General features: G+C 45.9%; 3 protein-coding genes across 6 annotated transcripts; 1 reads left to right on the forward strand and 2 right to left on the reverse strand.

The window, feature by feature from the left end:
* The first annotated feature begins 4,447 nt into the window (after positions 1-4,447).
* Positions 4,448-15,068, forward strand: LOC135233499 (cell division cycle protein 20 homolog B-like). Of its 4 annotated transcripts, none has more exons than XM_064297111.1 (12): positions 4,448-4,605; positions 4,721-4,798; positions 9,408-9,645; positions 10,009-10,142; positions 10,495-10,531; positions 10,839-10,952; positions 11,131-11,351; positions 11,653-11,747; positions 11,961-12,183; positions 12,553-12,678; positions 13,079-13,196; positions 13,776-15,067. In XM_064297111.1, exons 1-12 carry the CDS (start codon positions 4,543-4,545, stop codon positions 13,919-13,921), a joined length of 1,593 nt encoding a protein of 530 aa, XP_064153181.1. In that variant the 5' UTR covers positions 4,448-4,542; the 3' UTR covers positions 13,922-15,067. The 4 variants fall into 4 exon arrangements, with proteins under 4 accessions (XP_064153181.1, XP_064153184.1, XP_064153183.1 ...); XM_064297114.1 differs by having other exon boundaries at positions 10,009-10,106; XM_064297113.1 differs by having other exon boundaries at positions 10,009-10,124; positions 13,776-15,066.
* Positions 6,924-9,157, reverse strand: gpx8 (glutathione peroxidase 8 (putative)). The gene is made up of 3 exons (XM_064297119.1): positions 8,922-9,157; positions 8,294-8,555; positions 6,924-7,426 (listed from the first exon to the last, which is right to left on the reverse strand). Exons 1-3 carry the CDS (start codon positions 9,129-9,131, stop codon positions 7,263-7,265), a joined length of 636 nt encoding a protein of 211 aa, XP_064153189.1. The 5' UTR covers positions 9,132-9,157; the 3' UTR covers positions 6,924-7,262.
* Positions 15,069-15,880: 812 nt separating the features above from the next.
* LOC135233502 (granzyme A-like) lies at positions 15,881-19,674 on the reverse strand. Its single transcript, XM_064297120.1, has 5 exons — positions 19,521-19,674; positions 17,503-17,650; positions 16,963-17,101; positions 16,488-16,763; positions 15,881-16,213 (listed from the first exon to the last, which is right to left on the reverse strand). Exons 1-5 carry the CDS (start codon positions 19,579-19,581, stop codon positions 16,058-16,060), a joined length of 780 nt encoding a protein of 259 aa, XP_064153190.1. The 5' UTR covers positions 19,582-19,674; the 3' UTR covers positions 15,881-16,057.
* Between the last annotated feature and the right edge of the window lie 2,698 nt (positions 19,675-22,372).

Genomic DNA, 22,372 nt, shown 5'->3' on the forward strand with positions numbered 1-22,372 from the left:
ACACATTATCATGCAAGTCAATGGATTTTCCACCAACGAAAAACTGAACTTATCTTTAATACATTAAGTTAAAAGACAAAATCCCACAACATTACACCTCTGCTTATCATTTGTAATTCACTCTATGATATCCCATTATTCAAATGTAATTATGATGATCTGATACCTGAATGTACAATCTAGTGTTAAGTAAGTGGTTGACCTTTGCTGTTAAGAGAATGCGATATCAGGTGTAAAGTAAATTTGATATCAAGAGTTAAGTTTTATCTTGAATGTTAAGTAAATATGTAATCTCTAGCATTACTGTACGTGAACATGCCCAAGTGGCTCCAGTCATTTTTTGTAAAATTATTTTCACAGGAACGTGATAATCAGACTGGGTAAAGGAGCAGGTATTGGGAGTATCTGCGGGCTCGAAAGGCTGTCCTTTTGTGTGTTTCACCCCGTTAGTGTCCGGCCTCTCAAACATTGACTCACACTTTCCCCGCACCGACCCATTCGTCCTCCAGACAAACACTCTGAAATCAGCGAGTTTGCCCGAGGTCAACAGCGCACCGAGGTGAACAGGTACTTGAGGAAAGAGACTCCTCAGCACCTGTTCAAACGCCCCCCTCCCCTGCTATGACGACTGTTTGCTTTCGCTCGTTGAGAACAGGACACCAGCCTCGCTCTGCCGTGGCGTTTACGGTACCCAGGGAGGAGCGGGACGCGGGTTTTGAGAAGGACTCGGGTCGCGGAGGAGACGAGACGTGAGCGATACCGTTGAGAGAGAGGTCCTCTGACGCGGTTCCGTTTCCGGCGCGTTCCACGGGACCGCGAGTGCGCGGCGGGCCGGGGTGTGACCCTGCCGGTTTGACTCACACCCCCCTGTCGTGCCGTTTGGCGCAGGTTCGAAAAACCCCGCACTCCGCCGAGGCGTCAGTCGTGTGACTGATCTCAGGTCAGCCGTGTGAACGCGAGCACCGGACTCAGAGAGCTGCTGGTCTGGCGCTCGTAGCGCTGACATCAGCCTCAGCTGTGGAGCCTGTGAATATGAATGAGTTTGAATGAGTATGAATGAGTTAAAGGCACACGATGAATGAATGAAGTTCTACAACCACCACAAAATGAAACAGCTATGCCATTCATACAGAAACATCATAAAAGCATGGCTTAAGGCTGTAATAAGAAAAACGGTATAAAAAACGCTCTGGTATTTGCTTAAGGTTAAGACCACTGACCTGCCCACAGCTCACACAGATGATGACGTCTTTAGTGTAATTAGCAGAGGTAACTCCCAAATGAGACCATGGGTTCAGTCGACAGTCAAAAGTCAGATGACTTTTACATTGGGTCTGCATTGGGTTTCTGTTGTTCTACCTGCAGTGGGAAGCTCATTCCACCACCCTCACCTTCATCATGCAGCACCACCTTCATCATCATCACGAAACACCACCCTCACCTTCATCACACAACACCATCCTCATCATCATCAAACACAATACCACCCTCATCATCATCATGCAACACCACCCTTATCTTCATAACGCAACACCACCCTCTTCATCATCACGCAACACCACCCTCATCTTCATCACGCAACACCACTCTCATCATCACATCATCAGAAAGCAATTTGTCAGCCAGGAGGCTAAATTACAAGTTGTGGGTGACATGATATATTAGAAATGAACTTGTGACCTGTGACCTTTAACCCTGTGTTCCTTTCTGGACCCACGGGCGCCAGTGGAGGTTTTCCTGACCGCTGAAAGAAACAGAAATGCTCAGGTCAGACTCATTTTTTTCAGCGGAGAAGTGTCTGTTTGGTCTGCGTTGTGCTCTTGTCTTATTCATGTTTGCTTTGTGATTTATGTTGCAAATTCAGTTCTTAACAACATTTCTTCTGAAACTTTCTTTCTGTCAAGTACAAGTGTGATAATGCCTGGACAGGCACAAGTGTGGTGATGTTGGGACAGGTAGAGGAAGAGATGCTACAAGGCTGAACACATCGGTGTTGTGTAGAGGTGCAGAGCAGCATTAAGGACTGTATAAACACGGTTTGCTCTTTAACCCTGTTCTGATTGGTGGCGTTGTTGCAGAAAGTAAATAGTCGCTTATCAAGGTTTGTTTGAGTTGCTGTAAAGCCAGAACAACCGTACGGCAACACAGTCAACACAGCCACCCTGAAAATATTAATCACAATTTTCCTTTCAAAAAGCCCCAGAAAATTCTATTAAAGAGGTGATCCTTAATTTTTTCATATAAAAAAAGTCATATGACCTTTTCACAATGGCATTTCTGTAGCAATATCAACTCAATGTGTTCGCATTCTGTAATTGCTCCTCTATATGCTGTTTTCCACTGGTGGAAAGGGTGTGCGTATGCCCTGGGATGGTGAATAAACGTATGTGTGGGCAACAGGAGTCGCCACACTGAAATCTGTTTATTGCTCTCTGCTGCCACCGCATGGTGAACTCAGATAATAGAAACCCAACAACAGATCTGTTGTCCGCTTAAACAGTCCATCCGCGGCAAAATGTCATGTTTGACGCTTTATTTCGCCAAACATGGCATTCCATGACTAAATTAAATATAATGAAATCTAAGATTCATTTGATTTAACCTTCGAGATGATTATTGTCGACGCCTGCCCATTTTATTCCGCTGGGGCAATGTGAATTCACTTTTGAGAATTCATTATTATGAATTGAGCATATGCCTATTTTGTACAATTATGATTACGTTTTCAACATTTTGGTTTGCACTAATAGCTACTATTTCTCACCTTACTTATAACATAGCCTACGTTATTTTCCATCGGCTAGTTATTGAATTCTACGTATGTTATTCTTTATGCAGTTCCGACTGATTTTTATTTGTCTATTACTGTTTGGTTGTAAATAAAAGATATTTTCCTCAATGGCCCTGAATTCCAGACAGGCTACTTGGTACGACTGAAAAAATGAATATGCAAGCTCCTCAATAGTTCCCCTTGCAATAACTTGTTGCGATTTAGGTCACATCATTCATAGATATTTGTAGAAAAGTATTCCGTCGTTTCATTATTTGAAGTGTACAACTAACTTAATATTTGTTGAGTTATAGTGTATTCAGGAGTGCAATAATGATTAAATAGTTGCAATAACGATAACAACTATCTCCATTTGACTTTAGATGCCAAATGAATGTTTGGAATTTATTTATAGGTAATCCGAAAATATAACTTCATGTTCAAACTTGAATTAAAGTTTCCATCAGTTACAAGGAACTTAAAATATATAATCTACTCTAGGAAGGGTACGCTAATGATCAAATGAAGTTTGAATCGGCGCGTAAGCGGACTAATGCTTTGCAAAGAAATCCGTTTTTCTTGAACGTGCAAAGCTGTCAGTGAGAGGCACAATTAGATGTTTTTTTTTCCAGTGGCCTACTCAGTAATGGCGTGTTAATGACAGGTTTTACAGTTGAAACAACTAGCGCCAAGACCGCGGGAAAGACCGCCTCTCCTCAGTACGCCGGTAACCTCAGTAACGAAGCCAAAACACAAGGGAAATCTTGCACTAATCCCCTAACGACCAAGTAGCTAACAGAAAACACACATGAAGCGCAAATCAACGAATGTGTCAAAATGTCAAAAAGTACAGATACGTGCATTGATGTTTATTATGAAGATTATGATTATTCATTTTTAAAGGGCAGCACCTGCTGGTTGCCAGTTGAGCGCACCTGTTGCCAGGCTGGTCGTGTTGTCTGCGTGGAGCACATATGGCAATGGCAGGTGGCAAAAGGGAACGGCTTCGCGGCACAACTCCCTCCCGAAACCCTGCAGCATTTAACAAGAACGTTAGGGATTGCAGTTACATTGGCATAGAAATTGGCAAAATATGTTTCATAACATTTACTTAGAAAAATTCTAAAAAAAAATTCTAGTCTCTTCAGAAGCACAGTTGGTGGGTTCATTTTAGATAGAACTTGCCAAACTGAGATTGGTAAGAAAATAATTATTTATAAATGTTTCTTATATCCAGGCAATTCACATTATCTCGGTGACCCTAAAAATTACTACAGAGATTACGGAAAACGGTGGTCTAAAACTCACTGTGTCTCACTCAGCTCATTTATTTTCAAGTTAATGAAAGACATTCATATATAGCCTAAAATATACCTACTCCAAACGGCCAGCTAAAATATTTTAAAGGGATGTATTTCAATCTAATGTGGGGAGTAAAAATGAATTAGCGCTCAGAAAAAACATTTCCTTCCAAAATATGTTAACATTGTTAAGACAACATCAGCTCGAGCCCGCATCCATAGATGACGCGTCGGTTTGGCGTGGTTGCCAAGACAACTGTGCCACATTATAACAGGGAATCCCTCACGTCCACCAATCGCGTGGGAGCGCGAGGCATTCCCGCTCCGCGATCCGCCCGGCTTGCGTATTTATGGGTGGTGCATCTACCCAGGTTCGGTAGCAGTAGGTGGGCGAGACGGAGAGACGAAGCCGTAGGCTGCAGCATAGGCACACAGACTGAATTTCACGTTATAATCCTTTTTTCAGTCAAAATGGAATGGAAGTTAGAGAGATATTCCCGTTTTAGGGTAAAACCACAGGAAGTTACGCTGTGGGTACGCTAATCGCCAAAATAATATCTTCTCTTAATTCAAATATGTTGTCATGCAGTGAAATTTGCACGTAATTTTGAAACCATTTACGAGCCTCTTTTTTTTCTTGAATCGACAGGAGAACATAATGAACAGGCTTTCTAAAGACTTCGTAAGGACCAAGCGGCACTATCCACTCAAGACCCTAAGTATAAAGGTAAGACTCGGAGGAGCAGAGCATTTGTCCGTTCGTCTTTGGAGAGCGCTCATTTTAACAGGGAACAGTGTGACAGTGTGGTGGTTGTAGCAGTGTAACGTTGTGGTGGTTAGTTGCAGTTCAATGGTCTAATATTGTAACAGAGTTGCTGGGGTAACAGTACTTAAGTGTCCCAGAGTTGCAGTGTCATGGTGTAACGGCAAAACAGAGTTTCAGTGTACCAGTGCTTAAGTGTAACAGAGTTTCAGTGTAACAGTGCTTAAGTGTAACAGAGTTTCAGTGTAACAGTGCTTAAGTGTAACAGTGATGCAGTGTCATAGCGTAACGGTGTAACAGAGTGGCAGTGTGGCGGTGCGGCAGTGTACCGCTGCTGGCTGTGGTGTGATTGACAGCTGGCAGCTACGCTCCTCACTGCTGCTCTCAAGAGCACAGCCTCATGCAGGTCAGCAAATGATGTCACTTCCTGAAGAGGAAATCCCAAGAAGAGCAAATACTAATATTGAAGCAGTACTTTTGTCCAGTAGACACAACCACAGTACATATGAGGGAAAACACGGCTCATCTGTTTAAAACACTGTCCTCATTCTAGAGTGAGAATGGGCCCCAGGGTCCAGCGGCCAATCCTTACCTTTCCAGGACTGGCTGTGGCCACTGGCTCCCCTGGTCCAAGGTGATGTATAATTAGCAGGTTAGGCAGAGTTCAGACAGCGGGGATTCTCCTTATACTCTGGCGACCTCTACTGGTCAAAACAGGTGCCTGCAAGTCCATCCGTGAAACCGCACATAAAGCGTCTCTTATCAACTCCATATGGGCTGCAATATGATAAGAATCCGAGCTTGGCAGCACATGCTACCGGAAGAGAGTCTGCACTCTACCAGATTGGTAACAGACCACTGATGCCCAGTTCAGCATTCCAAACTAGGAGTTTTTCTGTTAAGCATCTTTGTGGCGCGTCTCAGTACGGAGCACAGTACTAACAAAACCGAACAGAGTTGTGTGCATGTGGCAGGTAGGCAGTGCACCGTTAGCTGGCTGCTCTAACTCCACAGCAGTCGCTACCTCACTGCTACCTGCTGCTAGCCTGCCCATCCATCACAAAACACATCGGTGTTGCATGTGCCAGTTTTGGGATTGGTTAGTTGGCAATGTAATGTCAGCTGACAGTTTGTGATTGGTTAGCCGGCAATGTAATGTCAGCTGACAGTTTGTGATTGGTTAGCCGGGAATGCAATGTCAGCCGGCAGTTTGTGATTGGTTAGTTGGCAGTGTAACGTTAGCTGGCTGTGAAAATCTCAGCTCACGCTGCAGCTGCTACCCAACTTTTCACCCTGCGACCCAAAGCTACTTGTGCTGGGTGGTGCAAGTAGGTTGTTCAGTGAGGCCTATATAAGGTGTATGTTGCAGGTATACTGGATGTGTGGTAGAGGCATATGTTAGAGGTGTCATGGCTGTGTGGTACAGGTGACAGGTACAGGTACAAATGTGTGGTACAGGTATGTAACAGGTACAGGTGTGTGGTACAGGTGGTGTGTCCTAATAAGGCAGTGTATCATTAGCTGGCTGTGCCAAGTTCAGCAGCTAAGTACACTCCCACATCAGGGCATGCACTGCAAACCTGTCCACCAATTAAACCTGTCCACCAATCAGATGATTAATCCCAAACCTGTCTACCATTCAGATTAAACCACACTCATTTGATTTCAAATCCATGCAGCCATCAGGTTTAATCTCTCACCCATCCACCAGCCAGTTAACTATGTATCCCTTCAGTCAGCTGTTCCCACAGGGGCTGCCAGTGAGCAGATCTTCACTGACATGTTTTTCTTCCTGTTTGACTGCCCAGCTTGTCCATTTCCAAGTTTTTCACTGTAAAATGACTGTAAATCTCTGCTGCGTTATCTGTTCTATATGTTTGCTTGCATGCGTCCAGACACACACACGCACACGCACGCACACAGACACACACGTCTGCAGGAGCCCCCTGGACCTGTTAGTGCCTGGGAAAGCTTTCCCTCTTATACTGAAATTAGCTCCACCCCGGCCAGACAGAGCCACTCTCTTGCCTGTCAACACAGCTCAGAGACTCTTACAAGCCTGTAATCAAGCACAGTGTCACCACAGCCCTGAAAGCTTGATATTTAATATGTAAAAGCGATTCTTCACAATGTTTTTTATTTTACTGCACCCCTTCCCTAGTCGGAAACACTCTGAAAGTGTACGTCTGTGAACAGTCTCTCAGTCCGGCCTGAGACAGTATATTATTATATAATATAAACGGCTACTAAGCCTCACAGATGCACTGAAGTCACATGACCAGAAGGGCGTACGTGTAGTGGTTCCGCTCCAAGCGCAGTCCCTGAAGAGCACAGTCCCAAGTCCACAGGCTCAAAGCACACCCCCCCCCCCAAACAGGAAGGGGTTGCCAATCAATCCAACTGTGTCTCTCAGAGAGCCAATGAGCCGTCAGAGCTCCGCCCTCTTCCTCAGAATGATCTCGCGCACCAGCGCAGTGGCTTCCTGTCGGATTGCTTCCATGGGCTCCTCGGCTTTCCAGAACTTCACCACCTTCCCTTCCGGATTTACCAAAAACTTCCAGAAGTTCCATTTTGGAATTTTCTGCGCAGAATCTGCAAATAGAATACACGCGCGCACACACACACACACACACACACACACACTCAAGGTCAGCTCAGTTCTCTATGCAGACCATAGGTACAAAATCCCAGTGCAGTAATGAGGATCCTGTGCCATATGAGATTTAGCCAAGTTAGGAATTTTGTCAGCACACTGAGAAATTCCCATTAAAAATGTTGAAAAGTAAATCAATTTTGGCACCCAGTGTGGGGCTGCATATATGAAATTCCCTCTCTAATTTGGAATGTGCCATTATCTGCAACTGCTGCCACATTCATGCACAAATCCCACAGTCAACTCAGGAGAATACAGACATCCAAAACATGGGCTGGCACTACTACTTATAACACTACAGAATGCACCACTCGTTCTGTAAAGACCACAGTGAGTCAGCACCTCGGTTTAACCTTTCACCCGAAGGACGGTGTCTCCTAAAGCCCGGCATCCCTGTCGCTGCACTGGAGCATTGAGGTTTGTTTTTGTGCAGAGGGAAGAGTGCCCCCTACTGGCCCACCAACACCACTTCCAGCAATAACTTAGTTTTCCCCAAGAGGTCCCCCATCAACATGCTAACCAAGCCCACACCCACTTAGCTTCAGCCATTCAGCAGGGCAAACAAGCAGAGGAGTAAAAGTTCTGATTTCAGCATAAAGTGCTAAGAGATCCGGAAAGGCCCCAGGTAAATCCATTATTTTTGCTCAGGGTGGAGGCTCTCCAGACTTCACAGGAAGTGGATAAGTGTGCCCAGTGGCTTCCTTTAGGTACACTAAGCTGCAGCTAGTAAGACGCGGAACAGTTATTAGGAAACGTTGTAGGTCCGCGCCAAGTTATGTGTTATCAGCAGCGCGTGGCTACGATACCTGTTAGAAATTTGAAGGCTGGATCCGCTTCAGAGCCCATTATTTTTATCTGGCCAAAGATGGGAAACGAAATAGCAGAGTTTGAGTTCGCGGAGCTGTCAATGTCACGATTGGTCCCAAGGTCGGAGTCTCTATACTGTGCGCACGGGAAGGCCAGCACGTTGAAGTGAGACGGCCCCAGCTCTCGGTGCAGCTCCTGAAGCTCTCTGTAGTTCCGTTCCGTTTGCTCGCTCCGACTCGCCACGTTTACTACCAGGGACGCCTACCGGGAAGATTTTAGCCACGCAAAACCAATCATCATCGGTACACTATCTTCTTTCAGATAGTCACTTTCTTTAGTGAATACATTTTTGTAAAAAAAAAAAAAAACATAAGTATAGCTGCACAAATACATTCTACAATGCAACCAATCAACTCAATAGTTTACTTTTGTAGATACGTGTTACTACTTGACAAAGCAAATACGCAGACGTTGCTGAAATCTGTGCGTGCATGCAATTCGTTCATTAGGATGGAAAAAAGAAAATAACATCACGCGTGTGCTATGTGAAATTCATCATAATGAAGCAAACTTAATCAAGCAAACTTTATGTTAGACGCCTAAACCGAAAAGAAAATGTTTACTTACTTTGCCTCGGTACTTTTCCAGAGAAACAACCCTCCCTCTCAAATCCAGTACATCAAAAGAATAAAAGTCTTTCGCTTTTCTTGGTTTCGTTAATTTGGCCTGTAGTAAAAACAAAGTACCCGTGCATATCGCCACGCTGAAGAAAAGCAGGAACATTCGTGCTTTCGGCGTATGAGCCTTTACAGGATAAGGGCCTGGAAGGGTCTCCATCTTGGGGGGAAGAACCGGAATTGCAGTGCGATGCGGGGATTTTAGGGTTCTGTGACGGCGTCATCAGCATCATGTTACACGCCGTTAAACAAGAGCGAGGCAGCTCCAACTCCGCCTGAAAAACATGCGCCAAAGTTGGCGCATACAGTCCGAACTGAAAATGGCAATGTCTGGATAAATTAACATTAAAATTACTGCCCGTATAGCGATTGTTGAAGGTGTGCATATATACATTTTGTGTGGTAATATTACTAATGGATGAACATATTTTCACAGGCGAACAAAGAACGTCGAACTCCAACCTTCTCATACCGCAGATTTAAGAGTCGAATCGTGCGACGACTGAACAGTGATGGGATGCCCGTAGCTAGTAGCCCGGTGACCACTGGATGGCAGTGTTCGTTCACCTCGGAATATGACACCGTCTGCCAGAGACTGCCGCTGGACTCCCCACCACATGCCGGCTCCCACTCTCCCTCACATCCTGGTAACCCGGCAACGCCGTCAAATCACGGTTAGTGTCCTATGTATATTTTTGGGCCTCCATCATAGCGTTTTTAAAACTAGCAGTTTTATGAACTCCATTTGACTTCGTTTTACTTGAAATACATTATAGATGCCAAAAGTGGGCAGTGGACATATTAGTTAATCACTGGGACAATTATTTACACTTTTTAAAATTGGTATTTTGTAATGCTTGTACTTTCCTGAGGTCATAGCACTCTAATCTAATGCTGTGTGCATGCATTCAGTGATGGATGGAGAGTAATGTGCTCAAACTATTTACAGTGTGCACTGGGCATCCCATGGTTCTGTGCTCCGGCTATTAAAGATGGTAATTCTCATCCACATGACCTCTGACCTCTCGTGTCTTCAGACAGAGTGGGTCCAGCAGAAGGGGACGGCTGTGACCTCTCACCTGGCCGAGCGCAGCAGGAAGCTCCGCCCCCCGACAGAAAGAATGCCACAGGCCAGGTGAATGGCACAGGCCAGGTGAACGGCACAGGCCAGGTGAATTCCACAGGCCAAGTGCACTGAAAAGGGTTCTACCTCTGAACTTGTTAGATGGAATCCAAGGTATTCGACATGTGTAGTAAGGTTTTGGCTTGGGTGTTGGGTTTAGGGTGTATGGGATTTAGGCTGTGTTGGGTATAGGGTGTGTGGGGTTTAGGCATTATGTTGGGCTAAGGGAGTATTGGGTTTAGGGTGTGTATGATTTAGTGTGAAAATGGTAGCTGGATTGTTGCATGAAGCACACAATTACCGTAACCCCCCAGGGTGCTCTCTGTCACTTTGACTGACCTCTTTGCCAGACACTGTTTGGTAACGCTGGATTGCAATGAAATGTCTTTCTCACCTGCAGGACTGCTATTGGAAAGACCCTGGAGCTGCTGAAACAGGTGTGTATGTGATATAGGTATGTCTATGGTACAGGTGTGCATGTGGTACAGGTGTATTTATGGTACAGGTGTGCTTATGGTACAGGTGTGCATGTGGTACAGGTGTATTTATGGTACAGGTGTGCATGTGGTACAGGTGTGTATGTGGTACAGGTGTGCTTATGGTGCTGGTGTTTATGTGGTACAGGTGTGGATGTGGTACAGGTGTATTTATGGTGCAGGTGTGTATGTGGTACAGGTATGTCTATGGTACAGGTGTGTATGTGATACAGGTGTATTTATGGTAATATTCTGTTCTGTTTTTTAGCCTCCTGCTCCAGGCTGCAGCCCTTCACTGTCCTGGACAGAGCTCCCAGCATGCACTGCAGCCAACCAGAGCCACAGTTGAGGATGATTATCCCTGGACTGCAGGATAATTACTGTATGCCCCCCCCTTCTTCACACTCACACGTGCACACACAGATGGGCAGACAGACAGACAAACAGACACGCAAACGAGACGCGCACACACACATAGAATGGAATAACTGTAATGAACTGTAAAGCTATAGAATGCCCTGAGCACACTTCTCATCACCATGGCGACTCTTCCTCTGCAGACCTGAGCCAGATGGACAGGTGTGGGCAGGGCCTGGTGGCACTGGCGTTGGGCTCCTCCGTGGCGCTGTGGAGTGGAGAAACCCGCAGGCTGCAGGGCAGCATCCACCTCTGCCCGCACACCTCCACCTGCCCCATCACCTCCACCTGCTCCATCACCTCCGTCTCCTGGAGCAGAGATGGCTCCACCCTGGCCATCGGGACAGGTGATGGAGAGATTCAGGTGCCTAGCCCACTCTGCTTGATTCATATTTTTACATTGTAAACATTAATGTGAAACATTATGTATATTTGAATATTAGAGGAGATGTGTGTGTGCGTGATGGAGGAGATGTGTGTGTGCGCGTGTGTGTATAATGGAGGGGATGTGTGTGTGATGGAGAGGATGTGTGTGTGTGTGTGTGTGATGGAGGGGATATGTGTGTAATGGAGCAGATGTGTGTGTGTGTGTGTGTGTGTGACGGAGGGGATGTGTGTGTGCGTGATGGAGGAGTGTATGTTACTCAGCGCTGTTCTCTCTCCAGCTCTGGGACGTGGAAAGCAGGAGTAAATTGAGAAGTGTACATGGACACCAGTCACAGGTGGGAGTGCTTACCTGGAACCAACACCTGATCAGCAGGTACTGCACTGTGAGAGAGTGTGTGTGTGTGTGTGAATAGGTCTGTGTGTGTGTGTGTGTGTGTGTGAATGGGTCTGTGTGTGTACGATGCCTTCTTATGTCAGGATGAGGGTAAGAGGAGCACATGACTCAGCTCAGACGTCACAGCATTACGTCATAATCTGGGCCGAGTGACGCAACGTGTCACGCTGATGATGTCACCGTCTCCGGCAGCGGCTCTCTCCTGGGTTCCATCCGCCACCACGACGCGCGGGCGGGGCCGCCGGTGGGCGGGGCCCGGCTGCAGGGGGGCGTGTGCGGTCTGGAGTGGTCGCCGAGCGGCCGCCGCCTGGCCAGCGGGAGCACAGACGGACTCCTCTGCGTCTGGCCCAGTGACCCCGGGGCGACCGGCAGAGCCGCGCCCACATCCAGCGTACCCCACCCAACAGCCGTCAAGGTCCGGTTGCCTGGGAGACCGAACTGAGTCAGTCCCTATTGCTGCCCGTTCCACGGTCCGGTTCTGTGTGAACGTAGCCTATACATACCCAGCATTTGTTATGCATATGTAGCCCACATTAAATGGCTGGTCGTATATGACCCTTCTGTTTGAACCTGCCCCAATCTTAACGTTCTACCTTGTGCTTTGAGTTCATGTGTGCAGGTTCTTGATTGACGACAGTCTTTATTAATGTGTTTGTATGTGTATGGTGTGTGTGTGTGTGTGTGTGTGTGTGTGCTTGCTTGTGGGTGTATGTGGTGTGTGTGTGTGTGTGTGTGGTGTGTGTATGTGTGTGTGTGTGTATGTATGGTGTGTGTGTGTGTGTAGGCTCTAGGATGGTGTCCCTGGCAGTCTGAGGTCGTGGCTGTAGGAGGTGGCAGGGCAGATGGAATCCTGAGGATCTGGGACACAAACACAGACACCTGTCTGCACTCTGTCCCCACAAACTCACAGGTACAGATGAGCCCTCTCTGTGTGCACTCAGTCCCCACAAACTCACAGGTACAGATGAGCCCTCTCTGTGTGCACTCAGTCCCCACAAACTCACAGGTACAGATGAGCCCTCTCTGTGTGCACTCAGTCCCCACAAACTCACAGGTACAGATGAGCCCTCTCTGTGTGCACTCAGTCCCCACAAACTCTCAGATACAGATGAGCCCTCTCCGTCTGTATGCAATCCAGATCACCACAGCTGATTAAACCAGTTTTATGGGGCTGATTGCAGTATTGTTATGCGGTTTATTGAGGCAGCATTCTTGGGTTGATTAAGTCAATGTTATGGTGTTGATTGCAGTGCTGGAGCTGTAGGTCTATAGGATAATGTTCTTTTGTCTGTGTGTGTGTGTGGGTCTAGATCTGTTCTCTGCACTGGAGCCACAGGAGGAAGGAGCTCTTCACAACCCATGGTCTTCCTCACAATCACATCACATGCTGGACCTTCCCCTCCCTCACACAACAGGCCCAATTCCAGGGTGAGTGAGTGAGTGAGTTAGTGAGTGAGTGAGTCTGTTGGCTCCATTGCATGATGAGAGGTAAATTTAGCATTGTGCAGATATAGCGCATGATGGGAGTTTTATGATTTTGGGTCCAGAACACCTTCTCTCACCAGTCAGAGGACAACCCCCAACCCAGCCACCAGGGGGTGGGCATGTCTATTAAACAGGCTAGGAATGGTGTGGAAGGGGGGCTTGTGTGTGTCATTATTTAAATCGAGAGAGTGTTCACTTTTTTACAAGAACAGTTGTGAATCCAATTCCTGACATAAAAACCACAGAACAAGCGTGGTGGGCTACCATTCGCTGCACAGAAGCATGTGACATCACACCACGCTACATTTTAGGCATTGAACAGTTGCTCTTATTCACATTGACTTTACACACAGTCCATTTACACAGGTGGATGTGTACCTGTGGCCTTTGCTCAGGTGTACAGGACCTGAAGCCTCAGGTCCAAGCCCAGCTCCCTCACCACTGTAGCGCGCTGCCTGTAGAGTTCTGACGGGTGAGTGGAAGTGTGTGATGTCACAGATGATGTAATGTTCTGTTTCTCAGGGCACGCGGGCCGGGTATTGGACATGGCGCTGAGCTCCTGTGAAAAATGGATCCTGTCTTGCGGCTCAGACCAGCAGGCGTGCCTCTGGGACAACCAGCTTCAGCACGCCCCACTCCTCCCCAATCGCCCTAACTTCCCTCCCTAATACCCCGCTGCCCCTCCCCAACACCCAATGCCTCACCCCAACACCCTAACACCCCACTCCCTTACCATAACTCCCCACCCCAACCCTAACTCCCCCTTGCCCCACCCTACCACCCTGCTCCCCCACCCTAACACCCCACTGCCCCACCCTAACTCCCCACTGCTCCTAACACCCCATTCGCCCACCATAACATCCCAGTCCCCCACCCCAACACCCAACGCCCCACTCCCCCGCCCTGTCACCTTACTCCACACTGGTGCCAAACCTGTGGATGGGGACACTGGAGCGCTGCGGTGTGTCTGTTCCCCAGCTCACCTGGACAGGACCATCCCACAACCCCCTGTTTCTGCCCTATTCCCCCTCTACAATAAACTGTGAACTTCATCCATGCGTTGCTTCTTATGCTGTGGACTACAGCCGTGGCTCTTTTCAACGCTGCTCTGCACCCATTCCTGTCTCTCATCTCTGTACTTTAGAGTTTCTGTGTGTTGTCATACGGTGATGACCAAGTGGAACATTGTGGTCTTCGCGTGGTCTACCTGACCTTTCGTAAGGACAGAGCTTGCTTACAGCTTCCTGACAGATCTAGATCAGTGTCAAATGTCCAAGCAGAAGAAATGTAAAAACTTAGATAGCTGAAAATAGATTAGAAAAGCAGTAATTTCAAAATGTATACATACTTTCCCCCCTTTTCATTAACTTTCCCTTTTAGTCAACAAGGTTTACGTATGTGCGAGTGAAGTGTTGAACTGATATGGTTAGTTTTTCTGCATCAGACAAGCCCTGCTCTCTGCGGCCTGGTTTTGCTTCTCTCTGTTTGATCAGCATCCGGCTGCTTTATGCTGTGACCGCTGCTGTCAGGCTGGCCTCCACATCACATCCCCGAGCGGCTCTCTGACTCACCACTTCACAAGAAACTGTGGCTTACACACACACACACGCACACACACACACACACACACACACAACACAAACGCGTGCGAGCACACACACACACAATTCTACACATACTAAATTGTGTGCACTGAGTCTGTGGTCTGTTTGTTAATAATGTGTTTTTTTTTTTCTCATGAAGATCTGTTGAGTGATATTGGAACGTTCTCAGAAAGGAAGTGCTGCAACTGCCCAGCTGCTGACTCAGCAGCCAGCAGCGCCATGGCCTGTGGGGGGGCGGAGGGGTGGGGTGGGGTTGGGGTCTGTCAGATGGGGGGCCTCTGGCGTTTTCATAGCGCTGCTGAAAGCCACAGGTTCGTATGTTACGCAAAAAGCCTGCTGGGAACATCTCTATGCGGGTTTCCATTCGCTGCTCTGGCTGTTCTAGTAAATGCCGCATACAGACATCTCACACCGGGTCTCTGTGTTTCATATTTACTAAATCGTAGAAAAACTTTGCAAACGCACATGAATATTACATTATACAGAGTTTCCAAGCACTCCCAAAAGCAGCAGCCCTCATATGTTGTGCACAATCCCACTCAAAATTTATTTTCACACACAGGACTTATTGGTTTGATAGATAGTAAGCATTCTTGTTGCTCTTCTCACTACTTTTCTGGAGCTTTTTTGTCGTTCTCTTTGTCACCAAAACTATGCCTTTTTTAACATGAACATAGCCTCCTTCCATTCAAACTCAGTAATTTATTACTCAGTAACTATCCTGCTGGTGTTCTGTACTACTTTGGCAAAATATCTAGATTTATTTTAGATGTTACATTAAAATTATTATGGAAGCTTCAATCCCACACCCAAAGGTATCATTTGGATGAGCAGAGATCCTTGTATGTGCTTACTTGCTACATGTGAAGTTGTTTTGCTACATGTAGACTTCCAAATATCCCTCAATGTAATGATGAAACTGATATATGTCTTTAAGATACACACAGAATGATTTGCAATATTCAGTCAAGAAGAATATAACTTCACACAGTGCTGGTTACCAATAATAATTCTCACCAAAACTCATCTTGCAATCAATTTATTATGACAATGACACATTATTACATTTTAACATTTTAAGGGATACAGTGTGAACATACAGGAAGGACACAGACGTAATAAGGGAAGGCTGGAATCACAGCAGGCTTTGGAGTGAGTTATGTCGAGCTTTGAGTGTGGTTACAGCGAGCTTTGATGGAGTCACTGTGGCTTATTGATTGTCTTGCGGATCCATTCCATCTGCGTCTTGGAGAGTGAGGCATAGACTCCCGGTTTTGTCTTTATGCCACAGCCTGAGCCAAATGAGGTGACCCCCCTAAGAGCTCCTTCACACAGCAGAGGACCCCCGGAGTCTCCCTGACAGACAGAGAAAGGACACACACACACTCAGTCCAGTCTAAACACAGCAGACGCATTCCACTTTCAAGCTAAATTCTCACCTGAAATCTGCAGGTTTAATTTAAGAAGGCGTACCACTGCGTACCGACCTTATTATCAAATACAAACTGAGAAGAGGGAAATGTGCCTTTTTGTTTGTGCATGTGTGTTCATGTGTGTTTTTCTGCAGGTGTATGTACATGTGTGTAAGTTTGTACATGTGCTTCTGTGTGTGTGTATGTGCGATACTCACTGCGCAGGTGTCGGTACGTTTCTTTCCCATGGACCCCGCACACAGCATAGTGTTGGTTATCTTGGGTTTATGGTTATAGTACTTCTCGGAATTACACAGGTTTCTGTCAATGACGGTGACCTTGGCTGACCGCAGCACCTTTGACATGGCTTTGCCGCCGTTTTTGGTGACTCCCCATCCTGCTACAGTGCAGACCGTCCCTGCTGGGACGTCTTGAATGGGACGGGGCAGCGGGAGGGGCCGAACAGCCGTGGTATTCTCGGATTTCTTATCAAGCTGAGGAAGAGAGTCACAGGGAACGATGGCCACACACACCTTGCTTTTGCTGCACCAGAACACACATTTAAATCTCCGTCTTTATCAGAGCTACCTTTGTCTTTGTGTATATACACTGGGGAAATGATGCATTGATACAGAAGTCTGTATGGTTTAGTTCTGAAAAACATTATGGACATAATGACTAATAATAGCTGACCTTGAGGAGCATGAGGTCGTTGACCTTCTGGTTTGAGTTATATTTGGGGTGAGGAACACTGTGCACCACCTTTCGGGTCTGTCGGTACTTCTTCTCTGGCTTTGAGCGGGAGTGCACCCCCAGCAGTACCTTCGTAACGCTGAGGAGCAGGGAGTTACAGACCAGAATTACAGACAGAAGTATAGAGTAATTACAGTTGGGACTTACAGACAAGACTTGGAGACAGAAGTATAGAGAGCGAGTACAGCCAGGAGGTAAATGTTGAGAAAGTTAGAATGGAAAGGTAAATATTGGGAATGTTAGAATGGAAAGGTAAATGTTGGGAATGTTAGAACGAAAAGCTAAATGTTGAGAATTTTAGAATGGAAGGGTTGATGTTCGAAATGTTGGAATGGAAAGCTAAATGTTGAGAATTTTAGAATGGAAGGGTAGATGTTCGAAATGTTGGAATGGAAAGCTAAATGTTGAGAATGTTAGAATGGAAAAGTAAATGTTGGGAATGTTAGAGTGGAAAAGTGTTAGGAATGTTAGGAATCTCACTTTTGGCAGTGTGCTGCAGTCAGGACCCACTGAAAGTCAATCAGAGTGCCCCCACAGAACGGAGATCCCTCGGAGTTCTCCAGGAGAGCCATGAACGGAAGGGAGTGGGGCTTCACTTCCACACCGTCGATGATCTCTGCGCCCTCACCTGAGAGAAACACACAACATACACTCACCTGAGAGAAACACAAAACATACACTCACCTGAGAGAAACACACAACATACACTCACCTGAGAAAAACACAAAACATACACTCACCTGTGAGAAACACACAACATACACTCACCTGAGAGAAACACACAACATACACTCACCTGAGAAAAACACAAAACATACACTCACCTGAGAGAAACACACAAGATACACTCACCTGAGAGAAACACACAACATACACTCACCTGAGAGAAACACACAACATACACTCACCTGAGAGAAACACACAAGATACACTCACCTGAGAGAAACACATAATATACACTCACCTGAGAAAAACACATAATATACACCCACCTGACACAAGGACACCCAATAATGTACATGCACACAACATAAGAACAATTGTTTTTATCTTTGGTCCTCATATTGAGAGACAACAGCTACAGAATATGGCATCATCTTTTCAGAGAAGACTTCTGGCAACATTTAAATCAGGCAAAAAACGCACTGACTCCAAATGCAGATGCCAGAAAATGCTACAATTTTTGCCCTTTTCTTAGCTTTCTTTTGCGTGAACTAACGATGCAACAACACACAGCTGGCCATAAAACAGCCGTGCAGGTAATAGTCCAGTAACTTTTGGTCCCCTAAAATAGGGGAGGGCCTGTGTCTACAAAGAGCTGTATTTCCTACACTGATAACCCAATATGGATGTAAATACCCAACCAAATTAAAGCTGACAGTCTGCGCTTTAACCTCATACTCATTGTTTCATTTCAAATCCAATGCAACGGAAAATTTAGCCATAACTACAAAAATTGTGTCATTGTCCAAACACTTTCAGACTGCACTGCATATACACTGATCAGCCACATTAAAACCACCTGCCTTTTTATGATGTAATATTTTATTTTCTCTGTTTGTAATCAAACAATTCGCACGTAGTCAAAGTGCAGACTCAGAGCTTTTGTTAAAGGGTATTCACGCGGAGGTCTGGGAGGTCCTTAGCCCCATCCTCTACACGTTCACTTTCAACATGGCTGGAAGAAGAGGTGTTAAGTCTTCGAAGATGCATTTAAAGTTTTACGTGAGATGTCGCTACAAGGTGGGGTTTCCCCTGAACCAGAGAAAACACTCTTGTGAGTAAGAACACAGCGGCATCAGATGGTTTCAAAACGTTTTGTTCCTTAATGTAGGTGTGCATTTTCTGAACTGGAGTACTTTGATTACTTTCAAAAGTTTTTCGCCTGATTTGATGCATGATTTTCTTGAGGGAGTAGTGCCCCTTGTTCTAAGCAGGGTAATCAAATCTTTCCATGAGCGAAACATTGCATTAGTTGACTATCTCAACACAGAGCTTCTGCACACCAGATTGGGTACAATGACAGACGGAACATCCCTCAGGAGAGTTTGACTAGCGTTCTAAGACACGGTGATTTTGAATCTCAAACCACCGTGCTGCTGCTAGATATGCAGCAGATACTACAAGCATTGTTTCTCCTGATTAATTTTCCTGTTGAACACAATGGAAAAAATATTCAGGAGAAACAATGCTTGTAGTATCTACTGCATATCTGGCAGCAGCACGGTGGTTTGAGGCTCATTTGATACCTTGGACCCTTGATGACTTAAAGCCATTTAGCCAACAAATGTGTTCCATAGTGTATCAGCATAATTTACAGCTGAATCTCGTCCCACCCATCAATTCCCATAGAAATCGGTGATCGGTGCATATAGAATATATAGATGAATGAATGCAATATAGTACAAGTAGTAATGATAATGATTGCGATAATCGGCTCCTGTGTTGGGACCCAGAGGTGTGCATATCGGTGTATGTTCGCTGAGGTAGAGACTAACCTGCATTCAGGCACAGGAGCAGAACAGGCAGGCAGACGAGCAGGTGGCCTTTTCCCTTCATGGTGATGTAATAGAGTCTGCCTGATGCTCTGACTGGTATTTATTTCCCCTAGAGAGGATGTGGTCCATTGCTGCCAAACCTCACTGAGGAAAATTTTACCCTGCGCAATAAACTGTGGTTTAGACGCTCACGAACACACACACACACACAGGCATGCGCACGCACGAACGCACACACACACACACATGCGTGCGCACACACACATATGCACTCACGCATGCACACACACACACACACATGGACACACAAGCGTGCGCACACACACACGCTTGCATACAGGCACGTGTATACAAGTACACACACACGCACACATTTACAAAGGCATGTGCACACACACACACACAAAAAAAAAAGTGAAAAAGTTTTTGTTTGACAGAGTGTAAGCGTGTATGTGTGTGTGCATTCATACATTTGTATTTTTGCATGTGTATGATACTGTAATCTTACAGAGTAGATTACTACAAACAAAAGTATGCTAAACAAGTAGATTAAATTTTCACAAAATTTTTTTTTGAAAGACCACCAGATGGTGCCATTTCTTAAGTTTTGTGTGGTTTGGAAAAAGAGCTGAAGCTTTTATTCATGCTTGATGCAACACACAGTGACACTGCCACAAAAAAGTGTTAGTATGCCTACCTCATAAAAAGACAATATCTGGCCTAAAAATGTATCTTAAAAACTAGGCTTAGACCAGAGTTGTATGACCAACATTAGACCAGGGGCCAGAGAGCTGAAAGGGATTTTCACACTGTACGGACACAGTTTGCGTAGTTTACCCATGGCAGCAGCCAGCACAAGCACAGCCGAGCACAGGAAAGTGCACAGTCTCAGGGAGCTGTGTTGCAGGGCACAGCAGTGACACACTCTCCCAGAAGGTGCAATGTGTCATTGGTTAGAGTTTTGTGTAATGGAGTTTTGTGTATGCAGACACTGAATGCATTTCAGTCTGGACAACTCATGCATTTAGATTTAAAAACATTAATAAATATGCTATGAGATTATTTTTGGTTTGGTGCTGAATGGATCTGCTATACGTATGTCACCTGCATGCACTAACCTATCAAACAGGGTGTTGCAAACATCCCCACCCCTAACGGGAGAGATCCAAACCACTGGAAGCGGGTGAGGAGAGATCCAAGCATCTGTGAGCTGCGCAGCGTGTGAAGAGGGATGAGTGCACTGTGAGCAGCATGCAAGGTGCAGGGCAAGAGCACACTGCAATGAGCAGCACAGGCAATGAGCAGCACTGGCAATGAGCTGCACTGGCAATGAGCTGCACTGGCAATGAGCAGCACTGGCAATGAGCAGCACTGGCAATGAGCTGCACTGGCAATGAGCAGCACTGGCAATGAGCTGCACTGGCAATGAGCAGCACTGGCAATGAGCAGCACTGGCAATGAGCAGCACTGGCAATGAGCAGCACAGGCAATGAGCAGCACCTGAGAAGTCTTGACTGTCGGCTTCAGAAGGCACTCCATCCGTGATGCGCGTACGTGACTGGTTGAAAATGAGAACATGTGGTTTTCTGAGGCCGACCAATGGTCGGCTGCCGCAGCACGAGTTTCCTGACCGAACTTGCTCTGCGCATTTCTTGCGCGTTGCTCATTTAAAGAAAGATGAAAGAGAGGAGATACAGTCGCCCTTGAAGAAAGGAATTCGAGAGATCCACCCTCCCCATGTAATGACATACTTTCCCCATTACGCACTCAGCGGGACACAATCATAAGGTTACCCTGAGCCAGGAGACGCTCGCAAAACTCACCTTTTGCCAATTCAAATGAACCATGACCTTTTAGTCACTATGGATACCACAGTTTCCACCCAACATACAAACAAACGTCATGCATTGTCCATTCACTCACTCAATTACGGTGTTTGCTTTTATAAGTGCATTTTCACAAAGCACTGGTACAGGCCATTCACCAGAGCAGGGACGTGAGAGGGTAAAATTCAGTATGTGGATGTAAGATACCAAAAACTTACCACATGCTGACGTCTGACGGCTTTGAATTTACCCGAGTGAGTGTGTTTGCGCATACATGTGTATGTGTGTGTGTGTGTGTGCAGGCTGGCAGGTGCATGTCCATACGTGTGCACATGCATGCATCCTGTATGTGTCTGTGTGTGTATACATGTGTATGTTTGTGTGTATGTGTGTTTGTGTGTTGTGTGTGCGTGTGTGTGCATGTGTTCATACATCTGTGTTTGTGTGCATGTGTGTGTGAGTGTGTGTGTGTGTGTGTCCGTGCAAAGGCTCAATGGGGGCCTCAATTATCTGTCTGAAACAAATGTTTAAGCCAACCCCAAATCAACCCCTTCATCACCCCTGAACCTCCATATTAAATGTTGCCTGTGTGTTTCTAAGACTGATTCGACTGCTGCCAGAAGTTGCCACTGAAAAGATGCTGCTGGTTTCTCCCATAAGCCTTGAGTCTTCATCAGAGAGGCCTTGATGAACATCTGGAATGTGAGAATAAACCTGTCTCCACTCTCCTTGACATTTCTCAGATATCTTTAAGGCTAAGCTACCTCCACAATGAGTTTGCCTGTTTGGTATTCTCCGTAATTATGTCTGGCTAAGCTCTGAAACGGCCTGATACGTGACTGACCTTCATGTGCAACCTACTCCATGACCAAATGAGAAAAGCAATACAAGTTACCAAAAATAGACCACAAGAAAAATATGTACTTCATGGTTTGTGTAAGACTTATTTATAACTTATTTATACTGGGAGGAAGAGGAAAATATTTTATGTAATATATAATATTAAATATTAAACAGGAAGAGATA

The sequence above is a fragment of the Anguilla rostrata genome, chromosome 10 (assembly GCF_018555375.3).
Source record: "Anguilla rostrata isolate EN2019 chromosome 10, ASM1855537v3, whole genome shotgun sequence".
Lineage (NCBI taxonomy): Eukaryota > Metazoa > Chordata > Actinopteri > Anguilliformes > Anguillidae > Anguilla > Anguilla rostrata.